The sequence below is a fragment of the Camelina sativa genome, chromosome 5 (genome assembly GCF_000633955.1).
Source record: "Camelina sativa cultivar DH55 chromosome 5, Cs, whole genome shotgun sequence".
Lineage (NCBI taxonomy): Eukaryota > Viridiplantae > Streptophyta > Magnoliopsida > Brassicales > Brassicaceae > Camelina > Camelina sativa.
The window spans coordinates 6,907,189-6,926,460 of NC_025689.1; the positions used below are offsets into that span (position 1 = coordinate 6,907,189).

Here is a 19,272-nt window from a genome sequence, read left to right on the forward strand (position 1 = left end):
CATAAGTAATATTTGATTTCTTGTAACATATACATAGTTGTGCCAAGAGGAAAACTTTGTTTACTGAGTTCTGTTCAGAAAAGAGGAGAAAGGGATATATATTTCTTTGCTTACCCTAAATATTTATTAACTTTTAAAAAAACCTTAATTGTTGAAGTAATTGTTTTCTAGTCACTTAATTAAGCCCATATCAAAAGCTCAATATTTGTTTCGTATTTATCTATATTATTAACATATTATTTTAGCATAACCATTAAGTCTCATATAAACATAAGTTTATTAGGACTACAGTCTAAATAATATATGCTCCTAATATTTTCTCCAAAATTTGATGCCCTAAGTGAATGTTTCTTTTTCCTAACTATGGCACGGTTCTGAACATATAGTTATGTTGTTGTTAATAGAAATGGTTATGCAAATTTCTTAAATATAATTTTCATAAATATTGGGTATGAAATTATTGATATACAAAAAGTTTATTTCAAATAGTTTAATATGTGTGGATGGATGCACTTGCTCCTTAATACGATTACATGTTTTCCCATTTAAAAGTCTAAACACAATAAAATCAATCACAAGTAGTATAGTCTTCACGTCACAATTAAAGTCTCTTAATTGTACTACTCCCTGGTAAAATGGTTTTGTACTTGTTTCTTGTGTGATCCAACATTCTCCTTGGCTAAAACTCTTCATAAACACACCCTAATTATTAGCTAATTTAAATACCAAACAATAAATTTCTTAATGTGTTTAATTCCCAAGTCCAAAATATCAAACCAAAGTTTGCCATCCTCAAAAACAAATCTTCAAAAACAAAACACACAAATTAATGATACATTAAAAATAACCTTTACTACAATTAATTCAAACCATAATTGATGAAATTTTATTAAAGATTTTAAATTATACTATTATTCGTTATTTATTTTAATTAAATATAATATTTTTTATAAAAATAGATTTTAGACAAAATTAGAATTTAGTAGCTCTATTATTTAAGAACAATAAAATATTTTCATAACAATAATTTTCGGATATATATATTACCTATAATTTAAATATATTCTTTTTAATCAGTTTGAAATCAATATAAAAGAGCATATTCCTTTTATAGTTGTTTCATTAGTCATTTTATTATTATTAATTATTGTTTCATTTTCATAAAAAAATATGATTAAATTTTAAAACAAATTTGAAAATCTAACCTTTAAACAAAATGAAAAAGCCAGAATGATGTAGTCATGCTTCATACCATCTAGCTCGATTACTTGATTTGAGGATCCATGTTCTACCAACTGCTCTTCCTTCTCTTATCCATATCCTGATTAGTATTTAATAAGAACTCGATATTTATGATTTTTCAATCAAGGGTGTGTCATAAAAAAGAAAGATCAAACTTTAACATAATATAAAATCTACAAAGTCAATAAACTAAGTAAATTTAAAGAATAAATAGATCAAAGTACCATTGGTTTGAAGAAACAGTGACACACAAGGTGGAGAAACAACCATTTCCATGCTCTATTCGAACGCTGAAATCAAGAATATAAAACTCAAATTAGATCTTCAATTAGCAAAAAGAACAAAAAAATTATGTGCTATTAAAATTGAAAAACGAAATAATATATTCTAGGCTTAAACAAAAAATTTCGTTATACATAGGAAAATGGTATAGAAAAAGTTCAATATCTGTCTATGATTTTTCATTTATTATTAAAATATTGTTTGCCAAATATATTGCTTAAATTTCGTAATTGTTCGTTGATAGTTTCCACAAAATTCGCCATCATATCGCCTATATTTTGTTTGAATATTTGTTTCATAACTCAAAATAACTAATTACTTCAATTATCTTCAATTAATTCACACCATAATCGATGAAATTTTATTATAGATTTTAATTTATACTATTAATCGTTATTTATTTTAATTAAATATAATAATTTTGTAAAAATAGATTTTAGACAAAATTTAAATTTAGTAGCTCTGTTATTTAAGAACATTAAAAACTTTCATAAGTTTTAAAATAATAATTTTTGTATATATATATATATATATATATTACCTATAATTTAAATATTTTCTTCTTATTAATCAGTTTGAAATCAATATAAAAGAGCATACTCCTTTTTTAGTTGTTACATTATTTATTTTCTTATTATTAATTATTTTTTTATTTTCATAAAAAATATTGTTAAGTTTTTAAAGAAATTTGAAAATCTAATGTTATCTATTTCCATTTTTGATAATTCTATATTTACTTTCTTTAATTAACCACGTCATTTATAATATCAAATTAGGTTTGACCAATTCAATTTCTTATATAATAAATTGTTGTTTCCAGAAATATATCTAAATATATTATCAAGTTAAATATGTTTACATATATATAATTCTGAATTTAAGTGTCCGATTTTTATGGTAATAAATTTAATTTTCATAAATGTTAGGTAATTTTTATTATTAGACTGTGATCTGTTTGGAAACCGATTTAGAACCCATCTTAATTGCACCCGAATTTTAGGGTTATATCTTTTAATTTCGGTTCAGCTAATACCACTAATATCAATCTGTTTGGCTCATAATAAATATCAATCTGTTTGGATACATAATTTATATATATTCTTATTCTGTTTTCAGTGGCATTTCATGTAATAATCTCTTAATCTATGTCTACTTATTAAAAATGCTTCCCTTTTAATAGTATAGATTCTTAATCTATGTCTACTTATTAAAAATGCTTCCCTTTTAATAGTATAGATTCTTCCAAATATGATTGGAATATTCCTGTCAGAGTTTTGTGTTCGTGAATAAAATAAAACGTTCATCAACTTGGAGTTTAGAAATGATTCTAGCTCATAGTTAGGTTCGTCCTATTACAAATTTTACTAGATTAGGATCCGTGTTAGAGCATGGGTTGAAATTTCTTTTATTTATATTATAATATAGGATTCCGAAGATCACGATTAATGCTAGATTAGAACCTTAAAAACTTTTAAAATCAATCATATAAATTATATTTTATTCTAAAATTATCTATACTATTAAATCGGGAGTACAAAAGAAAAAGAAAAAAACTTTTAAAAAAATTCCATTACATACCCCTACGAAAACAGAAAACAAAGAGAAAATAAAAACCAAATCAAGGGCAAAGAAGTAAACTAACTGAACAAAAACACGCGGATCTTTATTGACCCGGTATTACCTTATTCGGATCGTGTTTAGGATACAAGCGTATCCAAACATATTTTTCCTCCTATACCTGCGAGCAAAATTAGTAAATAATTAGAGAGATAAAATATGCTAATTTATCATAATAAATATTGTATTACGGAAAATTAGGAAACAACCATATTAATTAAAACCCCAAAAAATATGATTACTAAAAACATGCCGTTTACAGCAACTAACCAGTCTTTAAATAAAAATATCAATCATTAATCATTATATTAAAATCCCAAATCAAGAATATTAAAAACCCTAAACTTAAACCTTTCCAAAACTAACAATATCTGACTCTATCATCTCCATAATCTTCGAATCGCAATATGGATACTTTTAAGTTAAGAATTTATGTTAGAAAATAATTATCAAATTACCATATATAATTAGTTTATGCATATAATACGAAACAATATGGATACTATCCAAACGTGATCTTCACTAAATATTCTCATCGTTTAAATTTTAGCATATTCCACGAATATTTGATTAAAATTTTAATTTGAAAATAAATATTTTAGATTTCATTTTACCAAATCTAAAATTTTTACCGACTCTCTTTAGCTTATAAAAAGGTCATAAAACCTAAAAATTCATAAAATGTTATAAGCAGCTCCGAATCAGATCACTAACCTTGGTGATGTGAAGTTTTTTCAAACCAGTGAGTGCATGTGCATCCAAGTGAAGATTCTGCGTTCCTACAAGCAATATCACTCAAAAGTAAGTAGATCATCACTACACAATGCTAAGGTTTTAACAGTAAGTAGATTATTTAGTATGCATACATTTTTCTATTTGTAAAGGGTTCTTCTTAATATGGAACTAATTTGTGTTTGCATATATTTTTTACAGGGTCCAAAAATCTATGCTTAACTCAAGAAAAATACATGTGAGTCGTTTATGTTCGTTTTTGAACTAATCTTTAAGTTTTTGTGTTTTTAGCATTCTAAAAGTGTTCTTTTACAGATCAGAATTACAAGCGAGTCATGGAAGCAATTAAAAAAAACATACCAGATATAAATCTGTAAGTCTCTAAAAATATAGTATAGATGAGCTACTAATGTTTGTTTATTTCATAAAAGTAGTTTATGTTCGTTTTTGAACTAATCCTTAAGTTTTTATGATTTTAGCATTCTAATAGTTTTCTTCTATTACAAACAGATCACAATTACAAGTTCCTCCAATCATGGAAGCAATTCACAAAACATACTTTGATATCAATCATTGAGTCTCTAAAAATATAGTATAGATGCACTACTAACGTTTGTTGATTCCATATGTTGAACATCAACAAGTTATCTAATTTTTACTTCTAACCATTTTGCAGGTGAAAGACAACCAGCTAGAGCAATTGAAAATTCTCTAAATCAGATTCTCCACTACAAGATCTTCAAACAATCAACAACTGGTAAGGATTTATTTACATCTTAATCTAAGAATCTAATTATTCTTTCAACATTTTTATGATTGTATAGGCCCTTTATACGTTTTCACTTCTCATAATTCTAAACATGTTTTCACTTCTCATAATTCTAACATGTTTTCACTTCTTTGTTTTGTTTTATTTTTAAAACTGAAATGTGTAAACTTCATGGTTCAAATAGATTAATATAGTTTACACACGTCTTCTATCCTTCATCAATAAATCCAGTTAAACATATAAAAACTAACTATGTATATTTGTTTAGAAAATAACAATTCACCAAAATAGCAACAATTGGGCCTTGAGACCACTATGCAATAAGGTGTCTGGAAACATTACAAACTCACCTTATAGTACGACAACATCAACTCCTACACTTGATAGACTCTATTGCCGGTGAACTTCTGTGAGAAGGTAAAAAAATTATTCAATTATTTTGTTGAATCTAAATCAACGAGTCCAAAAAATATATAGCAACTATCTATCACCTGATTTGGAGCTGAATCTGAGAGGGATAACGATAGAAGAAGCCCAACTGATCAATCGACTTCAATATTGAAGCCAGCTGGTCTCGCAATGGCCGCGGGATAAAATCCGATGGGTTTGGCGGTGGCTAGGGATTTGAGGTGAGAGCAATACAACACATGATCTAAATACAACAAAATTTCAAGACTATGAACGTGAATAATCATCATCACCAAAGATTAGAGAGTATTACATGGGCAAAAAATGCAGAATAGTCAAAATAATCAACACTACAAGAGACGGCAAAAGAAAAAAAGCAACACTACAAGAACTTTTACAATCAATTAATCAGGATGAGATAATGATAATGAAGTAAGCGAAGCAGGATGAGATAATAAATTAATCAAACAATCAAAGATTCGGCTAAGCAATCGAACTCCTACAATTCAATTCAAGGTGAGAGCAACGACGAAGATGAGAGGTGAAAGAAGCATAATCTGAAAAAAACTTACCCTCTCCAAATCGAAAACTCTCTCTTAAGATGAGGATGTAAGATGAAAGAAGCATAAACTGAGTATGCTTACCTTCACCAAATCTTGGAAAATTGAATCCCCCCTCGACAACCCTAGAATTTGGGGAAAATAATTGTAAAGGCGTCTACAATAGTGGCGTTAACATGTATGTCATTTTTCCTTTCTCAAATGGCATAACAATCTTTTTGTATATTTAAAACGACAAGGCGTTATATTCGTTTTATTAAAGCAAAATATACTAAATTTTTAATTAAAATTGAAATAATATAAAGTATTAAATTTTTTTTTTAGATGGGTGGTTTACATTATTTTAAATATATTCCACTAATCAAAATTGTAATTGCATAAACTAAAATATATCTTTAGAACGTATTAGAAATAATTATTATGTCTAGCCATATTATTTTACTTTGAGCTAAGTTATCTATTATTTTTATTATTTTATTTTTGAATTATATTGACATATTTTTAAGTGATTGTGCTAATTTTTTGCTCTACCATTTTAATGAATGGGAGGACGAGAATAAGGATTACAGACGAGAACATGATAGAAGGAAAGATGACTAGATAAGAACATAAATTTCCAAAAAGAAAAATCTTAGAACATGTTATAGTTAAAATAAATTAACACTTACTATCTTATATGTAACCTTTTTAAGAAAGGCATTAAGGTGTGTTTAATAATATTAAAAATTTTAAAACAAAGAAATGTAACGCAATATAGATGAACTAGACATATAATAATAAGAATAAAGAAGTAATTTTGGTAATGAAATCAACTAATTTTGTAATATTGTTTTACTATATGATATAGAAATATACTAAGAACTATATTTGTGTTTGTCCCAAATGGTATTTTGTTAATTTTTGTATTCGTTCCATCCAATGTTTTAAACTCGGACCGGATCGGTCCAACCGTGACCCGTAGACATTCCGGTCCGGATTACCTCTAAAAACTGGACAATTAAAAACCAACAAAAAGCCGGAAAAATCCGCTAAAAACCTGTAAACCTAAAAACCTGTAAACTGGTGGGTCGGACCAACGGGTTGGACCAACGGATAGGTATCAAATTAAAATATTTTATTTTTATCACACTTTAAACTCAAACCAAATTAAAATTAAATGTTGTTGTTTATAAAAAATCACTTAGTTATTTTATCTAATCATTTAAAAATTTAATTTTAGTTGTATAGTACTTCATTATGTATGTTTTGTTCGTATATATATAGAAAGTAGATGTTATATTTATAAAATGTAAATAAACCAATAAACTAATTGACCCATGGTTCAACTGATCCGGCCGGTTGACCCAGTGACCCGAAAGATTTTCGGTTCACCTTCCGGTCTGGTTTTTAAAACATTGGTTCCATCCCATTTTCAATTGGGAATAATTTTTTTTGTCTTATAACGGAAATGTCATATATGGAGAATCTTCACTATCTATACGACTATAATTCAGGGACAAGATGAAATGTGAATACATCCACTCTGAAATATTTGTATCAACACATGTTTTAATGATTTTTATAATTTTTTTACATGCACTCTTATGTGTTTTTTTAGCAAAAGTTATAAATGTTATATCAAGTCATTATTTTTACAACTATAATTCCGCACGTATGTGCGGGTCCATCACTAGTAATATAAATAAAAGGGATTTCAACCCGTGCTTTAGCATGGTCCTAATCTAGCATTAAGGTTTAATTTTTAATTTCTGAATACGATTCTGAAGATCACGATTAATCTTGTTAAATTAGCGAGATTTGATTCCTTTTTTATGATTGAGAATATATTTTTATCACTTTAATAACTTTTTTATTGATGTGGTTTATGAATAAAATCTGTGAAAAATAAATTGGTAATATTGTGATTCTAGACATTTGGAACCATATATGTGATCTTCCGAAAATAAAGTTTGGAATATCCATGAACTATCAATTTGGAATAACTTGTTTAAGATTTTCTGTTACAATTAAGATTTTATTTGTTACAATTAATATATAGATTAATTCATAATCTATGTATAACATATTTGTAACCATTTATTAAAATTATAAAGTCTACCAAAACAATGTTGTGTACTTCCGTTTTATTATAAAGGGGATTTGCTTTAACCAATTAGGAGGTGGTGTTTACTTATGAGCAAATCTATTGCGTTCGTGCTAATTAAAGGCTTTTTATTTTTCTTTTGTTTAATTATGAGCCTATGAGGTGGTGCCAACGTATATTTTATTTCAATGAACCCTGCTAATCTTGCTAACCTGATGGTAGATATAAACAAGTCTCTAAACAGTTATATTAGTCATGCTAAAGTTTATATATATATATAGGGTGCAAGGTTCATTGAGAGATCGTGGATCAATTTGGATCATCCAAAACTATGAATCAATTATACAAGATAATTAGTTTATGTTAAACTACGATTATGAAAACAAACTTTATCGAAGATAAAGACAATTCTTTTTTTTTTTTTTTTGATCTCAAACCCCATACTTTATTACTCAAGTTCAAAAAGGTTGGTTTCTAGAGTCAACCATTCCGGAACCCTTAAGTTTACATGGGAAAAAATAGCACCTCGGGCTCGGCCCGCCTTAGCAAGACGGTCGGCACAGACATTTATTGTTCTTGGAATATAAGAAATAGAAAAAATAAAAAATTTAGCTCTTAACTCACTAAACCTATCTAACTCCGTGGCAAAAGAAGGCCACTCATCAATCTCCTCTATGATCTTGATAATGGTGACACAGTCTGTTTCAAAATGGACAGAATTCAAACCCTGTAATATTGCCGATTCCATAGCCCAAATTAAAGCTTCCAGTTCCGAGTGAAGAACAGAGAGATGTCGGTTTATACCTTGCAGTCCAAAAATCTTTTCTGCACTCTGCAGGACAAAACCCAAACCTGCGAAACCATCCTTCTCATCCCAAGATGCGTCGATCTGGCATCTGATTGCTCCCAAAGGTTCCTCCTCTTCCTCGCTTACGTCTGATTGTTCCTCATCAGATTCCTTAAACGACTCCACCATCTGCGCTACTCGCCATGCTAATGCCTCGGCAGCTGCAAGGTTCCCTGTATCCGCTGGCGACACATCCTTGTTGTTAAACATTTTTTCATTCCTCGCCTTCCAGTTGTACCAGATGATCCATGGAAAAACCTCTAGCTGCTCCTCTGTTACACCCAAATCCTTAGCTCCCCAAAAGAGGTAATCAAAATTTGCATACAAAGAAGTGCTCGGGAAAACACTCGGAGGGTTCGCTATGGTTGACATGGCCCAGACCTGAAGAGCTGGAGGGCACATAAAAAGGATATGGTTGATTGATTCCAATTCGTCTCCGCATCGAGGGCACGATCTATCAGAACCACAATGGCGTTCCACAAGTCTGCTGTTGGCCGCCACAAAACCCGAAATGGCTTGCCACAAGAAATGTTTAAGCTTTCGTGATGATTTCAATTTCCAAACCTGGCTCTTGAGTTTGCTTAAGCTTGGTTCTACGACCTCTTGACACAAAGAAGTAGCAATGGCGTATCCCGAACGTACTGAATATTGTCCCGATTTGGTAAAGCTCCAAACATAGTCATCCACCATAAACCTCCGGCTAGGTTGCAAGCAAGTTATTAACGGAATGTCAGTCGGATCAATCAACTCGAGTAGCTTTTCCATCTTCATGTCTTCGATTCAAAGTCTATCAAATGATTGACATACACATTTGGGTCTCTAGCTAGTCCTCGATCCTTCGCTGGTCTTGCTGGAACCGTGGGAATCCAGTTATCCACCCATACTCTAGTGTTAAAACCTGAGCGGACGTTTTTTCTCAATCCCTGCAAAAGAAGAGGTTTGGCCGCCATCATACTTCTCCACCCAAACGATGGGAAACTTGCTTTCTCCACCTCCATGGGATTTGTGTATCTAAAGTACCTCCCCTTTAACACACGGCTGAGAAGGGATTCAGGGAATCTTAGAAGCCTCCAAAGCTACTTAGCAAGTCACGCTAGCTTAAATTCTTTTAAATCCCGAAAGCCGAGTCCGCCTTTCTCCATGGGGATACTAATTTTGTCCCAAGCTATCCAGTGTAGGCCTTTGTTATTGTTCCTCGTGCTCCACCAAAACTGAGCTATTGTCCCCCTTAATTTGTTAACAATTTTCTGTGGTAAAAGGAAACAAGACATGACGTATGTTGGTAGAGCTTGAGCTACAGACTTAATCAAAACCTCCTTCCCACCCTTGGAGAGAAACTTAGCTGACCATGAATTTATTCTGTTGTTTAGTCTGTCCTGCACAAAAGCAAAAACTTGCTGTTTGGAGCCACATATCGTCTCAGGGAGCCCCAGATACGTCCCCATTCCACCTTCCTTCGAGATGCCAATTGCTCTTTTAAGGTCCACTTTAAGGGCTTGATTCACCTTGTTACCAAAGAGGATAGCTGACTTTTCCTTGTTCAGTTGTTGTCCCGAAGCTGCCCCATAGCTGTTGATGATCGAAAGGAGCTCAGCACACTGCTGGATATCAGCGCGACAGAAGAACAGGCTGTCGTCCGCAAAGAGTAAATGTGACACCGGGGGCTTCCTTGTGCAATCTTTAGACCCGTTATGCGTCCGTCAGCTTCTGCTGCATGGATTTGTACTATCAGCGCCTCTATACATAAGATGAATAGAAATGGAGAAAGCGGGTCGCCTTGGCGTAACCCCCTTGAAGGGATTATATTTCCTTTTGCTTCTCCATTAATTAACACTTTGTAAGAGACGGACGATATACAACACAACATCATCGAGATCCATTTATCATCAAACCCCAAACGGCTCATGAGTTTTTCCAGGAACGACCATTCCACTCTATCATATGCCTTGCTCATGTCCGTCTTGATTGCTAAAAACTTTGTTCTACATGTTGCATTAGTGCGAAGGGCATGGAAGTTCTCCTGAGCTAGCAGGATATTATCTGTAATCAGGCGTCTAGCCACAAAGGCTGATTGTGTCTCCGAGATCAGCCTCCGGAGAGCTTTTCTCAAGCGATTTGCCAGGACTTTTGAGATGATCTTGTAGCTAACATTACAGAGACTGATGGGTCTGAACTCCCCCATTTCTCTAGGCCTCTCAGTCTTGGGAATCATGCAAATATTTGTTTCATTCAGTCTTGGATCAAAGGTACCTGTCTCAAAGAATTCCTTTACCATGTTGATGATGTCCTTGCTAATGTGCTTCCAAAACCGCTGGTAAAATAAACTCGTCATCCCGTCTGGACCTGGTGCTTTATCAGGGTTGATACCAAACACAGCCTTCCTTATCTCACCAGCCGAGGGTGGAGCAATTAGGGAAGCGTTTATAGTCGGTGTGAATTTTTTTGTAACATGACGAAGGATTTCCTCGATCCCTGTGGTGCTTGAAGCAGCGAAGAGCTCTTGAAAATATTGTGTTGCCACCTGTTCTAGGCCTTCCTCCGATTCTACCAGCACACCCTCTTTATTTTTTAGACTGCAGATGCGATTTCGTGCTCTTCTTTGTTTTGTAGTAGCATGGAAGAACTTTGTGTTCCGGTCCCCTTCCTTAAGCCAAGTAGCTCTACTCTTCTGTTTCCAATAGAGTTCTTCTTCCCTAAAAGCCGCACATAACTGCCATTTCAGCTCAAGTTCCTCCTCCATAGACAGCGAATCATCCTCCTGTGCTTGATCTAATTTTACTTTTAGAACCTCTATATTCTGCTTCGCATTCCCCGGGTTGTCTCGTTTCCAGACTGAGATTGCCTTTCGACAGGCAACGATCTTTGAATGTATATCAGAAGGACCCTCCATAGACAACTCACCCCATCCAGCCTTTACAACGTTCTTGAAACCTTGTTTCCCAAAGCACCTCTTATCAAACTTAAAGCTCTTTTGCCTCCTGCGATTATTTGATGCGATCCTGGCCAATACCGGTTGATGGTTAGATCCCCATAACTTTAGATACTCCACCTTAGTGTGGGAAAACACTTGATGCCAATCTTCATTTCCCACTGCGCGATCCAGTCTACAACGCACCCTCTTTCGGTTCCTTCGTTTACCAACCCAGGAAAACAGATTACCTTTGTAAGGAAAATCTATCATCCCACAGTTAGCTAGCATATTTCGAAACGGAAGAAAAGTGGACTCAGCTCGTCTTTTACCTCCCTTCTTCTCTTGATTCCCTATGATCTCGTTAAAGTCACCTATCATGAACCAAGGACCACTCCTTGTGAGACTGATTCTTGTTAGCCTCTCCCAAACCTCCTCTCGGTTGGCCACAACCGGATCTCCATACACAAAAGTCATAAAGACTTTGTGTCCATCCACATTAGTTTCCACATCTATCATCTGGTTATTTGAAAAGAGAATCTGCACATTAGATGAATTCATGTAGAACAAAGCCAAACCACCACTTCTCCCAGCTGGATCCACGGTGAACAAATTATCATAACCTAAAGAAAATTGAATATCTTGCATAAAAGAAAAATTGTTTTTTGTTTCAGAAAGAAAAAGAAAAGGAGGAAAAAAATATCTATTGAGCTCTTTTAAGTGCTCTGAGGACAAGTAAGCTCCCGCTCCTTGACAATTCCATGCGATTGTATTCATATCTGAGAACTGGGTGGTTTCTGGGACACCACCGAACCTGGTTTAGCAGAAGTTTTCTTGCTTAAAGCAGAAGGGAACACCTCAATACGAGGGACAGCTGGAGCTCGCACACGTCCCGGACCTTGTCTCTTCTTTGGAGATTGTCTCGCTCTTAATGCATTGCGTTTTCTAGAAGCAACCCCAGAGATGTCAGGACTCCTGGGCGTTTTCCTGCGATCGTCACAGTCTTCTCGTTCCGGACCTTTTGTACGTTCCTTCCCAGCAGACAAATGAAGAGAACCCAATGCAGGTTTAACCTTTTCCTTCGGGCCCTTTTCCTTATCTTTCTCCTTCGAGCTTGCCTTCTTAGAAGATGAACGGAGCTTTGGCTTTACTATTGGCGACAGTTGTGAAATAGCTTCAATCTGTTCATTACCCTCTCTCTCGGCCAAATCTTGTTCAACACCCTCATCAAGAAGGCCTTCATCACGTAGATATTCATCCACTGTGGGTATATCCTCATCTAGAAGATCATCGTTGTCGATCATGTCCTCGTCCATTCTTAGGTCCTCCTTTAATTCTGTGTCCTCCATTGAAGGGAGATCATCAAGTTTTGGATTACTCGTTTCACCCTCAAGTCTTGGATTCCCACCTCCTTGATCACTTTCTCGAGTCCCTGCAGCTTTGTTCTTAACAGACTTTTGAGAAATGTAATCATCCTTATATATAGGTTCCCTCTGAGATCGCTGATCCATATTCCTTGTAGGCTCAGATCCTCCCATAGCTTTCTCATTACCGCTTCCTCTCTCCTTTGGTTCTCTTCCCCGCGGCTCATAGCTAACTTGAGTTTTCCCCGCTCCTCTGGTATGTTTATCAATCCGCAACTCCGCTAACTGATTACCTGTCTTGTAGATGTCTGATATCGTTCTTTGGGAATCATAAGTTGACAGTGAGGCTCTGTTAAGATTACCATCTTCACGTCGCATATACCCGCGATTTACAGGGGGAAAACCCCGGGTCCGTTTATGATCTCTCTCGCGAACATCATAGTTCCTTTCATACCTGCTATTTCTTCCTGAGTGTCTATCCCTTGAGAATGGATGAAACCTCTCCCAATAACGGGGAATACCTTGAGGGTTGTACTGGTCCAGCCTATCCCAGACACATTTACTCCGGAGCTCACGTTTTCCTCTCAGTTCTTGACGGAGATCTGACTCTCTTCGCTGTTCTCTTTTTTCATAATCACTCATAAGGTTTCTCCTAACCTGTGCTGAGGATTCAGCTTGCTCTTCCCCTGAGCCATATGAACCAAATTCCTTCCCTTGTTGTGACTCTGCCAGAGAAGAAGCTGCTCTTATGGCTTTATTTCTCATCCTGTCGGATTCCGAAAGCTTTGGACATGTTCTCTCCTCATGTGAGATTCGCTTGCAGGTAAAACAATACCGATACAGACCTTCATAGGAAGAGTAACTCTAACACTTCCTCCATTATCGAAAATCACCTTACTTTCAAACTGAAGAGGATTATCCCCATTAACCGAGACTTTAACCTTTGCTCCTTCAACATCCACTGCATTCACGGTCCCAAGCGCTTGTCCGATACCTCAAAAGGTTTGATCCTTCTTATAGATTGACGGAACCCCCTTAATGTGCACCCAGAACAGCATCGTGTTTGGGAAATCCTCTCTTATATTTGCTTCCCATCTCTCTAGGGAGAAACTCCATCTGTTAAAGTGACATGGTCGCTTCTGAAGAACCTTTAGGAGATCCTCTTCGTTATTGAAATCGAATTGGAATTCCCCATTACCAAGATCTGTACCTTGAACCCAACCTTCAACATCCCAGATCCGTTCCTTTGGCATAAACGCAAGCAGAGCCTCCGTGCTCCTTCCCTCCAAGTGAAACATTCTTCCAACCAGAGAATTTTTAAACTTATCAATCAGATCTGAAAAATCAAATTTCGGAATCCGGATTACGCCTTGTTCTTCCTCCTCCCCTTCCCGATCCAGCATCGGTTCCTTACCGCTCCTCCTTACAAACTCAGATCTAGATATCTCCTCAAAATAAAGACTTAATCAATACGAAGGCTAAAAACACACTAGAAACACGACACACAGAAAGAAAAACGTAGCAGAGTGCTAGAAAACAAGTAAACAATCCCGCTAAACCAGAACGGAATCAGACGAGCAGAATCGGAAACGATTATCGAAGAAAATCGCCTTTGTGGTCGCTAAACCCTAGATGCACCGCCATCCATGGAGAGTTGACAATTTCGATTTGTTGTTTTAAACTTATATTAGATGATATTTATTCCGTACGTTGATTACTTGTTGTTATGTTTTATTTTCTAAATATATATATTTGTATATATTGCCTTAAAGATATATTTATAAGGTGTTTATATTAATTTTCATTAACAGTACTTTGATAACGAAAAATTAAATGTTTAAATGGTTAAATAATTATTGTTTTTATATTTGATTTGGTGGCGCAAGACGCGGTTAATAATCCTAGTACACTGATTGAATGTGTGTCTATATATATTCATAGTGATGATTGCCTGTCATTGATAGAATAATTAAATGGGAAAAGGACTAATTTTTTTCTTACGGGAAATAAATTACAATCATTTGGGAAAAAATAATTAAAAGGATAATAGTCAAATAATTAAAAAGATAATAGTCGTTGACAACGACATGGGATTTATTGTTGGGCAATTAGAAAGCCTCGTTGAAACTACCACAAGTTAAGTATACTACAGTAATATGAATGTATTAGTGATAGAGCTTATTTAGTAAATTAGTACTAGCCTACTACATATAAAAGTAGTACGTAAAATTTAGTGGTACGAGATACGGTATGAATTAATATGATAATTTAATTAACATTATTTATTTTTGTTAAGAATAGAGAAAAAGATAAATATTGTCATACAGATACAGTTTACACAATTAGTAAAAGTTATAAATATTCTACTTATTACAGTTCAATAGTTAACATCTCAAATTGATGCGGATACGATGTCAACAGTCAGAGCCGTAATACGACGTACGTGTGTCTCCTCGATAATCATATTTTTCGTTTTCTCAAATTGATGCGGATACGATGTCAATTAACGTTCAGAGCTGTGTAATACGACGTACAACAAAAATGAGATTTGAATATCAGATTTGGGGTCCAAATCGTAACATGATTTTGTCTTGCGGGGAGGACTTCATCGGGAAGGTAATCACAAGTAGTCGACTAGTCAGTCGATCATCTTCCTTGGACACCAGATGCACTCGGAAAATCGTGACATCTTGTTTTGTCTTCAACGTTACGAGCGTATATAATTATCGGATAGCTCTGCTAGTTACTCATTTATTAAGCCCAAAAATGACAAAACATGAATTTAAGTATAATTTCTTGTAAACATGAACTGTTGTGTTTTTATTATTACCAACCAAACGCGAAAAATAAATAAAATAATTAGGTGGTGATACCAATAAACTTTACATGAATTCTTTCATACGCTCTCAACGCTAAAATTAATCTAAATTCTAATAAAAGGTTTCTTCACCTTTTTTGGAAGTTGAGGAACTTGATACCATAAGCAAAGACAAAGAGAAAAACCAGGATCCATCCTATGTGGACAACGGCTACAACTGGTAAGAAGTCATGTTCGAACCCGAATCCATCTTTGAGCAACGTTTTCAGACTCGTGTCTCCAACACCAGTGATGTGCACAATCGAATCTGTGTCTCCTACTTGAGATGTGATGATCCCGTACAATGTCCATGCCACAGGCGATGCCCAATAGTACCATCTCCACCATATCGGTATTAGCTGCGTCACAAAGTTGTTCGAGTTAGTTAGCTCTTAAAACACTTTTATTGGTATTCATGATTCAAATGTAAATTGCCTAGTTCATTTACCGGTCTAGCAATGAGGAAACCGGAGAAAAGATTCCAGAAACTGAGGAAGAAGGACATGCAGATTCCAGCTATTTGATAGTTTGGTGTCAAGGCCACAAGCATCATACCGTATAGAGTGAAGTAGATGAAGCTTGTTAACATGTAGTAGTAGAACCAGAAGAACTTGACCACAGTCCAGTCGTATCCGATCATCGAGTAAAGGATTAGTGTGTAGAGTGCAGTTTGTGCAGTGTTGTACATGATTTCCACTGCTACCTGTACCACTTTTAGATTTGAGTTTCTGATTGTGGTCATTTAATGTTGAGACAATATGATTAGAATGGTTGAATACCTGAGAAATTGCATAGGGAATGGCAGAGTACATTCCAGCGGCTTTTTCACGGTAGAACACCGTTCGCTCGACGGCAATAGCAGGTTGAACTGTTGCAGCATTGGTGGCACCGAGGAACAATACAGCAGCGTACATGGCTCCAAAGAAATTATTCAGGTCTTGCTCTTTCTTTCTGTTTTAGTTTTGGTTTTTGGATGAATACGTCACAATTTGAAAAGATGATAGTTTAATAATGAAAAAAATAAAAGAGAAAAGAATGGCTTACAATTTAGTTCCGGTTTGCCAGAAAATAAGACCAAACAAGACACCAATGACTATCGTCATGAGAAACCGAATGGCATTGTACTGAGGATATCTCCAGTTTGACCAATATTGTTTCCAGAAGCAAGCCTTCATTTGAGTACCAAACGGTTGCGCGTACTTGGTTTGGAAGTAGAGATCATTCGATCCCGGTGGTGGAGTACTGAGCTCTTTGATGAGTTCCTGATTTCTCCTGAGTATAAATAACATCACGTTCATGTTAGAAAGACAGTGTAATCACTCTCGTTTAGTAGTAGCGTTTTTCTTAAAACATACTGATTAATAGAGGAGTTGGCAAATATTTGAGCAAAGTCCACGCTCATTTGTGACTCCATTGAAGGAGTACTGACGTCAAGCATCCACGTCGCAGGATTGTATCCGTCCTTGATCTTTGGAACCCCTTCAATACCCTGCAAGTAAGGTTCTAGTTACAGTTACTTCCATGGACAAAATATCAAAAATTCATACGACCAGGAGATGGTAAAATAACCAATGAATCACCTCAAAGTATTCAACGAGTTTTTGAGAGTTGTGTCCTAAAGTCCCAGCATATATAACTTGGCCTCCTCGTTTCATCAGTAGCAGCTGTAATAAACAAAAGATGGAAGTTAATTTTTTATCATGGTTTTGGGACTCATAAGTGGATTTTTTCGAAGGCCTACCTCGTCGAAGGATTCAAAGATATCGATGCTAGGCTGGTGAATTGTGCAAACTACGGTTCTCCCTGTATCAACGGTATTCCTAACAGTACGCATTACGATGGCGGCAGCTCTTGCATCAAGACCAGAGGTTGGCTCGTCCATGAAGATTATTGAAGGGTTAGCTACCAATTCAACTGCAATAGTAAGCCTTTTCCTCTGTTCTGTTGAAAGACCATCTACTCCAGGAAGTCCAACTATAGAGTTTCTAAGGGGTTTAAGCTCCACCAACTCCATCACTTCTTCAACAAACATCTATTCATTTACATAAACAGGCAAAAAAAGGTGTCAGTTCATAATAACATGCAAGTGATTATGATAAAACATTATGCATAGTAACATTTACCTCTCGAGTTTTAGCATCTATGTCAGCGGAAAGACGAAGCCATGCTGAGTAGATGAGGGATTCAAAAACGGTAACGTGTGGAGAATGGATATCGTTTTGTTCACAGTAACCAGTGACTCTAGCAAATGTTGCTTGGTTCTTTGGATAACCAGATATGCTTATACTCCCTTCGATGTAGCCTTCTGTTTTCCTACCGGCCAGGACATCCATTAAGGTTGTCTTACCCGCACCACTGACACCGACCAATGCTGTCAATACGCCTGGTCTGAAAGCTCCATCAACGTCTCTTAGTAACTGGAGGCGGTCGCCTTCAACTCCTTGAGCCTTCATCTCCTGCAGAATAAAACAATGAATGAAACTTAAGGTGCAATTGTAAGAGCGATAGACCGAATAAGAAACTATGAGACACAGTTACTTACTGCAGGCATATCAACGTAGTAGTTCACATGACTAAATGCAAGAGAGAGCGGTTGAAAAGGTAAAACCATTCCTCTCTTTGTTGAAGTACTAGTGAGTTCAACTACAGAACCTGCAACATCTTCACAAAGTCAGAATATTCAAAAACGAAAAGATAACTACAAAATTCAAGAGGTAAAAGATTTCACCTTCTGTTCCACGGCCACTCCCTTTCTGTTTGTCTTTACCTTCTTCCACAACTGTAGCTTTGGAGTTACCGAGAGCTACACAAAATATTTTTCAAGATCTTGTCAACTAAGAAATGATTCTTTGTTCAAACATATTAAAAACATGAAAGTTAAAAAATAAGAGCACTTACGGTTTAAATACATCAAGGCTATTATGTAAAAGACATTGAACAACAAAGTAAACCCAAGTAGCGCCCCGATACATATCCAAAACCAATATGGCTCTATGAAGAAGCCTCGGCTCTTCAGCAAGACTTCTCCAACTGTTTTGGCGTCGATGCGTGTATCATTGTTTGGCTGCATCATGTAACATAACAGATTTGCATCACAATTTCCAAAGAGATAGTCAAACAAATAAGGACTTGGTGAAATCTTACGCTGCCCCATCGCTCATCAAGAAACTCATTCATAACTAATGCAGTCTGTCCATACATCATAGGTGATAAATAATAAGCCCAAGTCATCCACGACGGTATGTCATCTGTGAAGAGACATATAAAATATTATTACTTAACAGTCTCATAGATATCAAGAAGTCTTTGATTCTATAGTTCAGACAGATTTTTCTTGTTCTAAGATATGATATGAGAATGTGATCTGCTTACCTTTAGCAATAATGAAGCCTCCAAGAACAAATACGACTAGCAATGCTAAGGTCCCGCCCGAGTTGGCGATTACTTCTGTTCTTCCAAGGGCTCCAAGGAATCTAAACAAAGAAAGGGCCATCTGATTCACACAAAAGTATGCCAACAACTGCTTGAAGAACCTAATGGCAAAAGTTATGTTAGTTCAAGGGAATGACAACAGAATTGAAAAATAAAGAAAGTTCCTAGTGG

At 35.2% G+C, this 19,272-nt stretch overlaps 2 protein-coding genes and 1 long non-coding RNA gene across 5 annotated transcripts in view; all 3 read right to left on the reverse strand.

Moving 5' to 3' along the window:
* LOC104785888 lies at positions 3-5,794 on the reverse strand. 3 transcript variants are annotated; one of them, XR_767427.2, is made up of 8 exons: positions 5,623-5,794; positions 5,134-5,294; positions 4,993-5,049; positions 3,856-3,920; positions 3,206-3,262; positions 1,467-1,532; positions 1,253-1,321; positions 3-804 (listed from the first exon to the last, which is right to left on the reverse strand). It is a non-coding gene; the product is annotated as an uncharacterized LOC104785888 (long non-coding RNA). The 3 variants fall into 3 exon arrangements; XR_767426.2 differs by having other exon boundaries at positions 1,206-1,321; XR_002037939.1 differs by having other exon boundaries at positions 3-1,321.
* On the reverse strand, positions 8,142-9,311 carry LOC104788966. The gene has a single exon (XM_010514723.1). It carries the CDS (start codon positions 9,309-9,311, stop codon positions 8,142-8,144), a length of 1,170 nt encoding a protein of 389 aa, XP_010513025.1.
* LOC104785889 (ABC transporter G family member 34-like) overlaps positions 15,605-19,272 on the reverse strand; it is a gene marked incomplete in the record, with an annotated part of 12,999 nt that continues 9,331 nt past the window's right edge. Inside the window, 13 exon segments of the mRNA XM_019245742.1 lie at positions 15,605-16,028; positions 16,118-16,372; positions 16,449-16,620; positions 16,714-16,941; positions 17,025-17,158; positions 17,250-17,333; positions 17,411-17,701; positions 17,793-18,125; positions 18,212-18,321; positions 18,398-18,472; positions 18,568-18,733; positions 18,814-18,917; positions 19,042-19,202. Coding sequence (XP_019101287.1) covers positions 15,759-16,028; positions 16,118-16,372; positions 16,449-16,620; positions 16,714-16,941; positions 17,025-17,158; positions 17,250-17,333; positions 17,411-17,701; positions 17,793-18,125; positions 18,212-18,321; positions 18,398-18,472; positions 18,568-18,733; positions 18,814-18,917; positions 19,042-19,202 — 2,383 coding nt within the window.

Coding starts and splice junctions, on each gene's coding strand:
- LOC104788966 (XM_010514723.1), bottom strand. CDS start 9,311: ATGAAGATGGAAAAGCTACTCGAGTTGATTGATCCGACTGACATTCCG.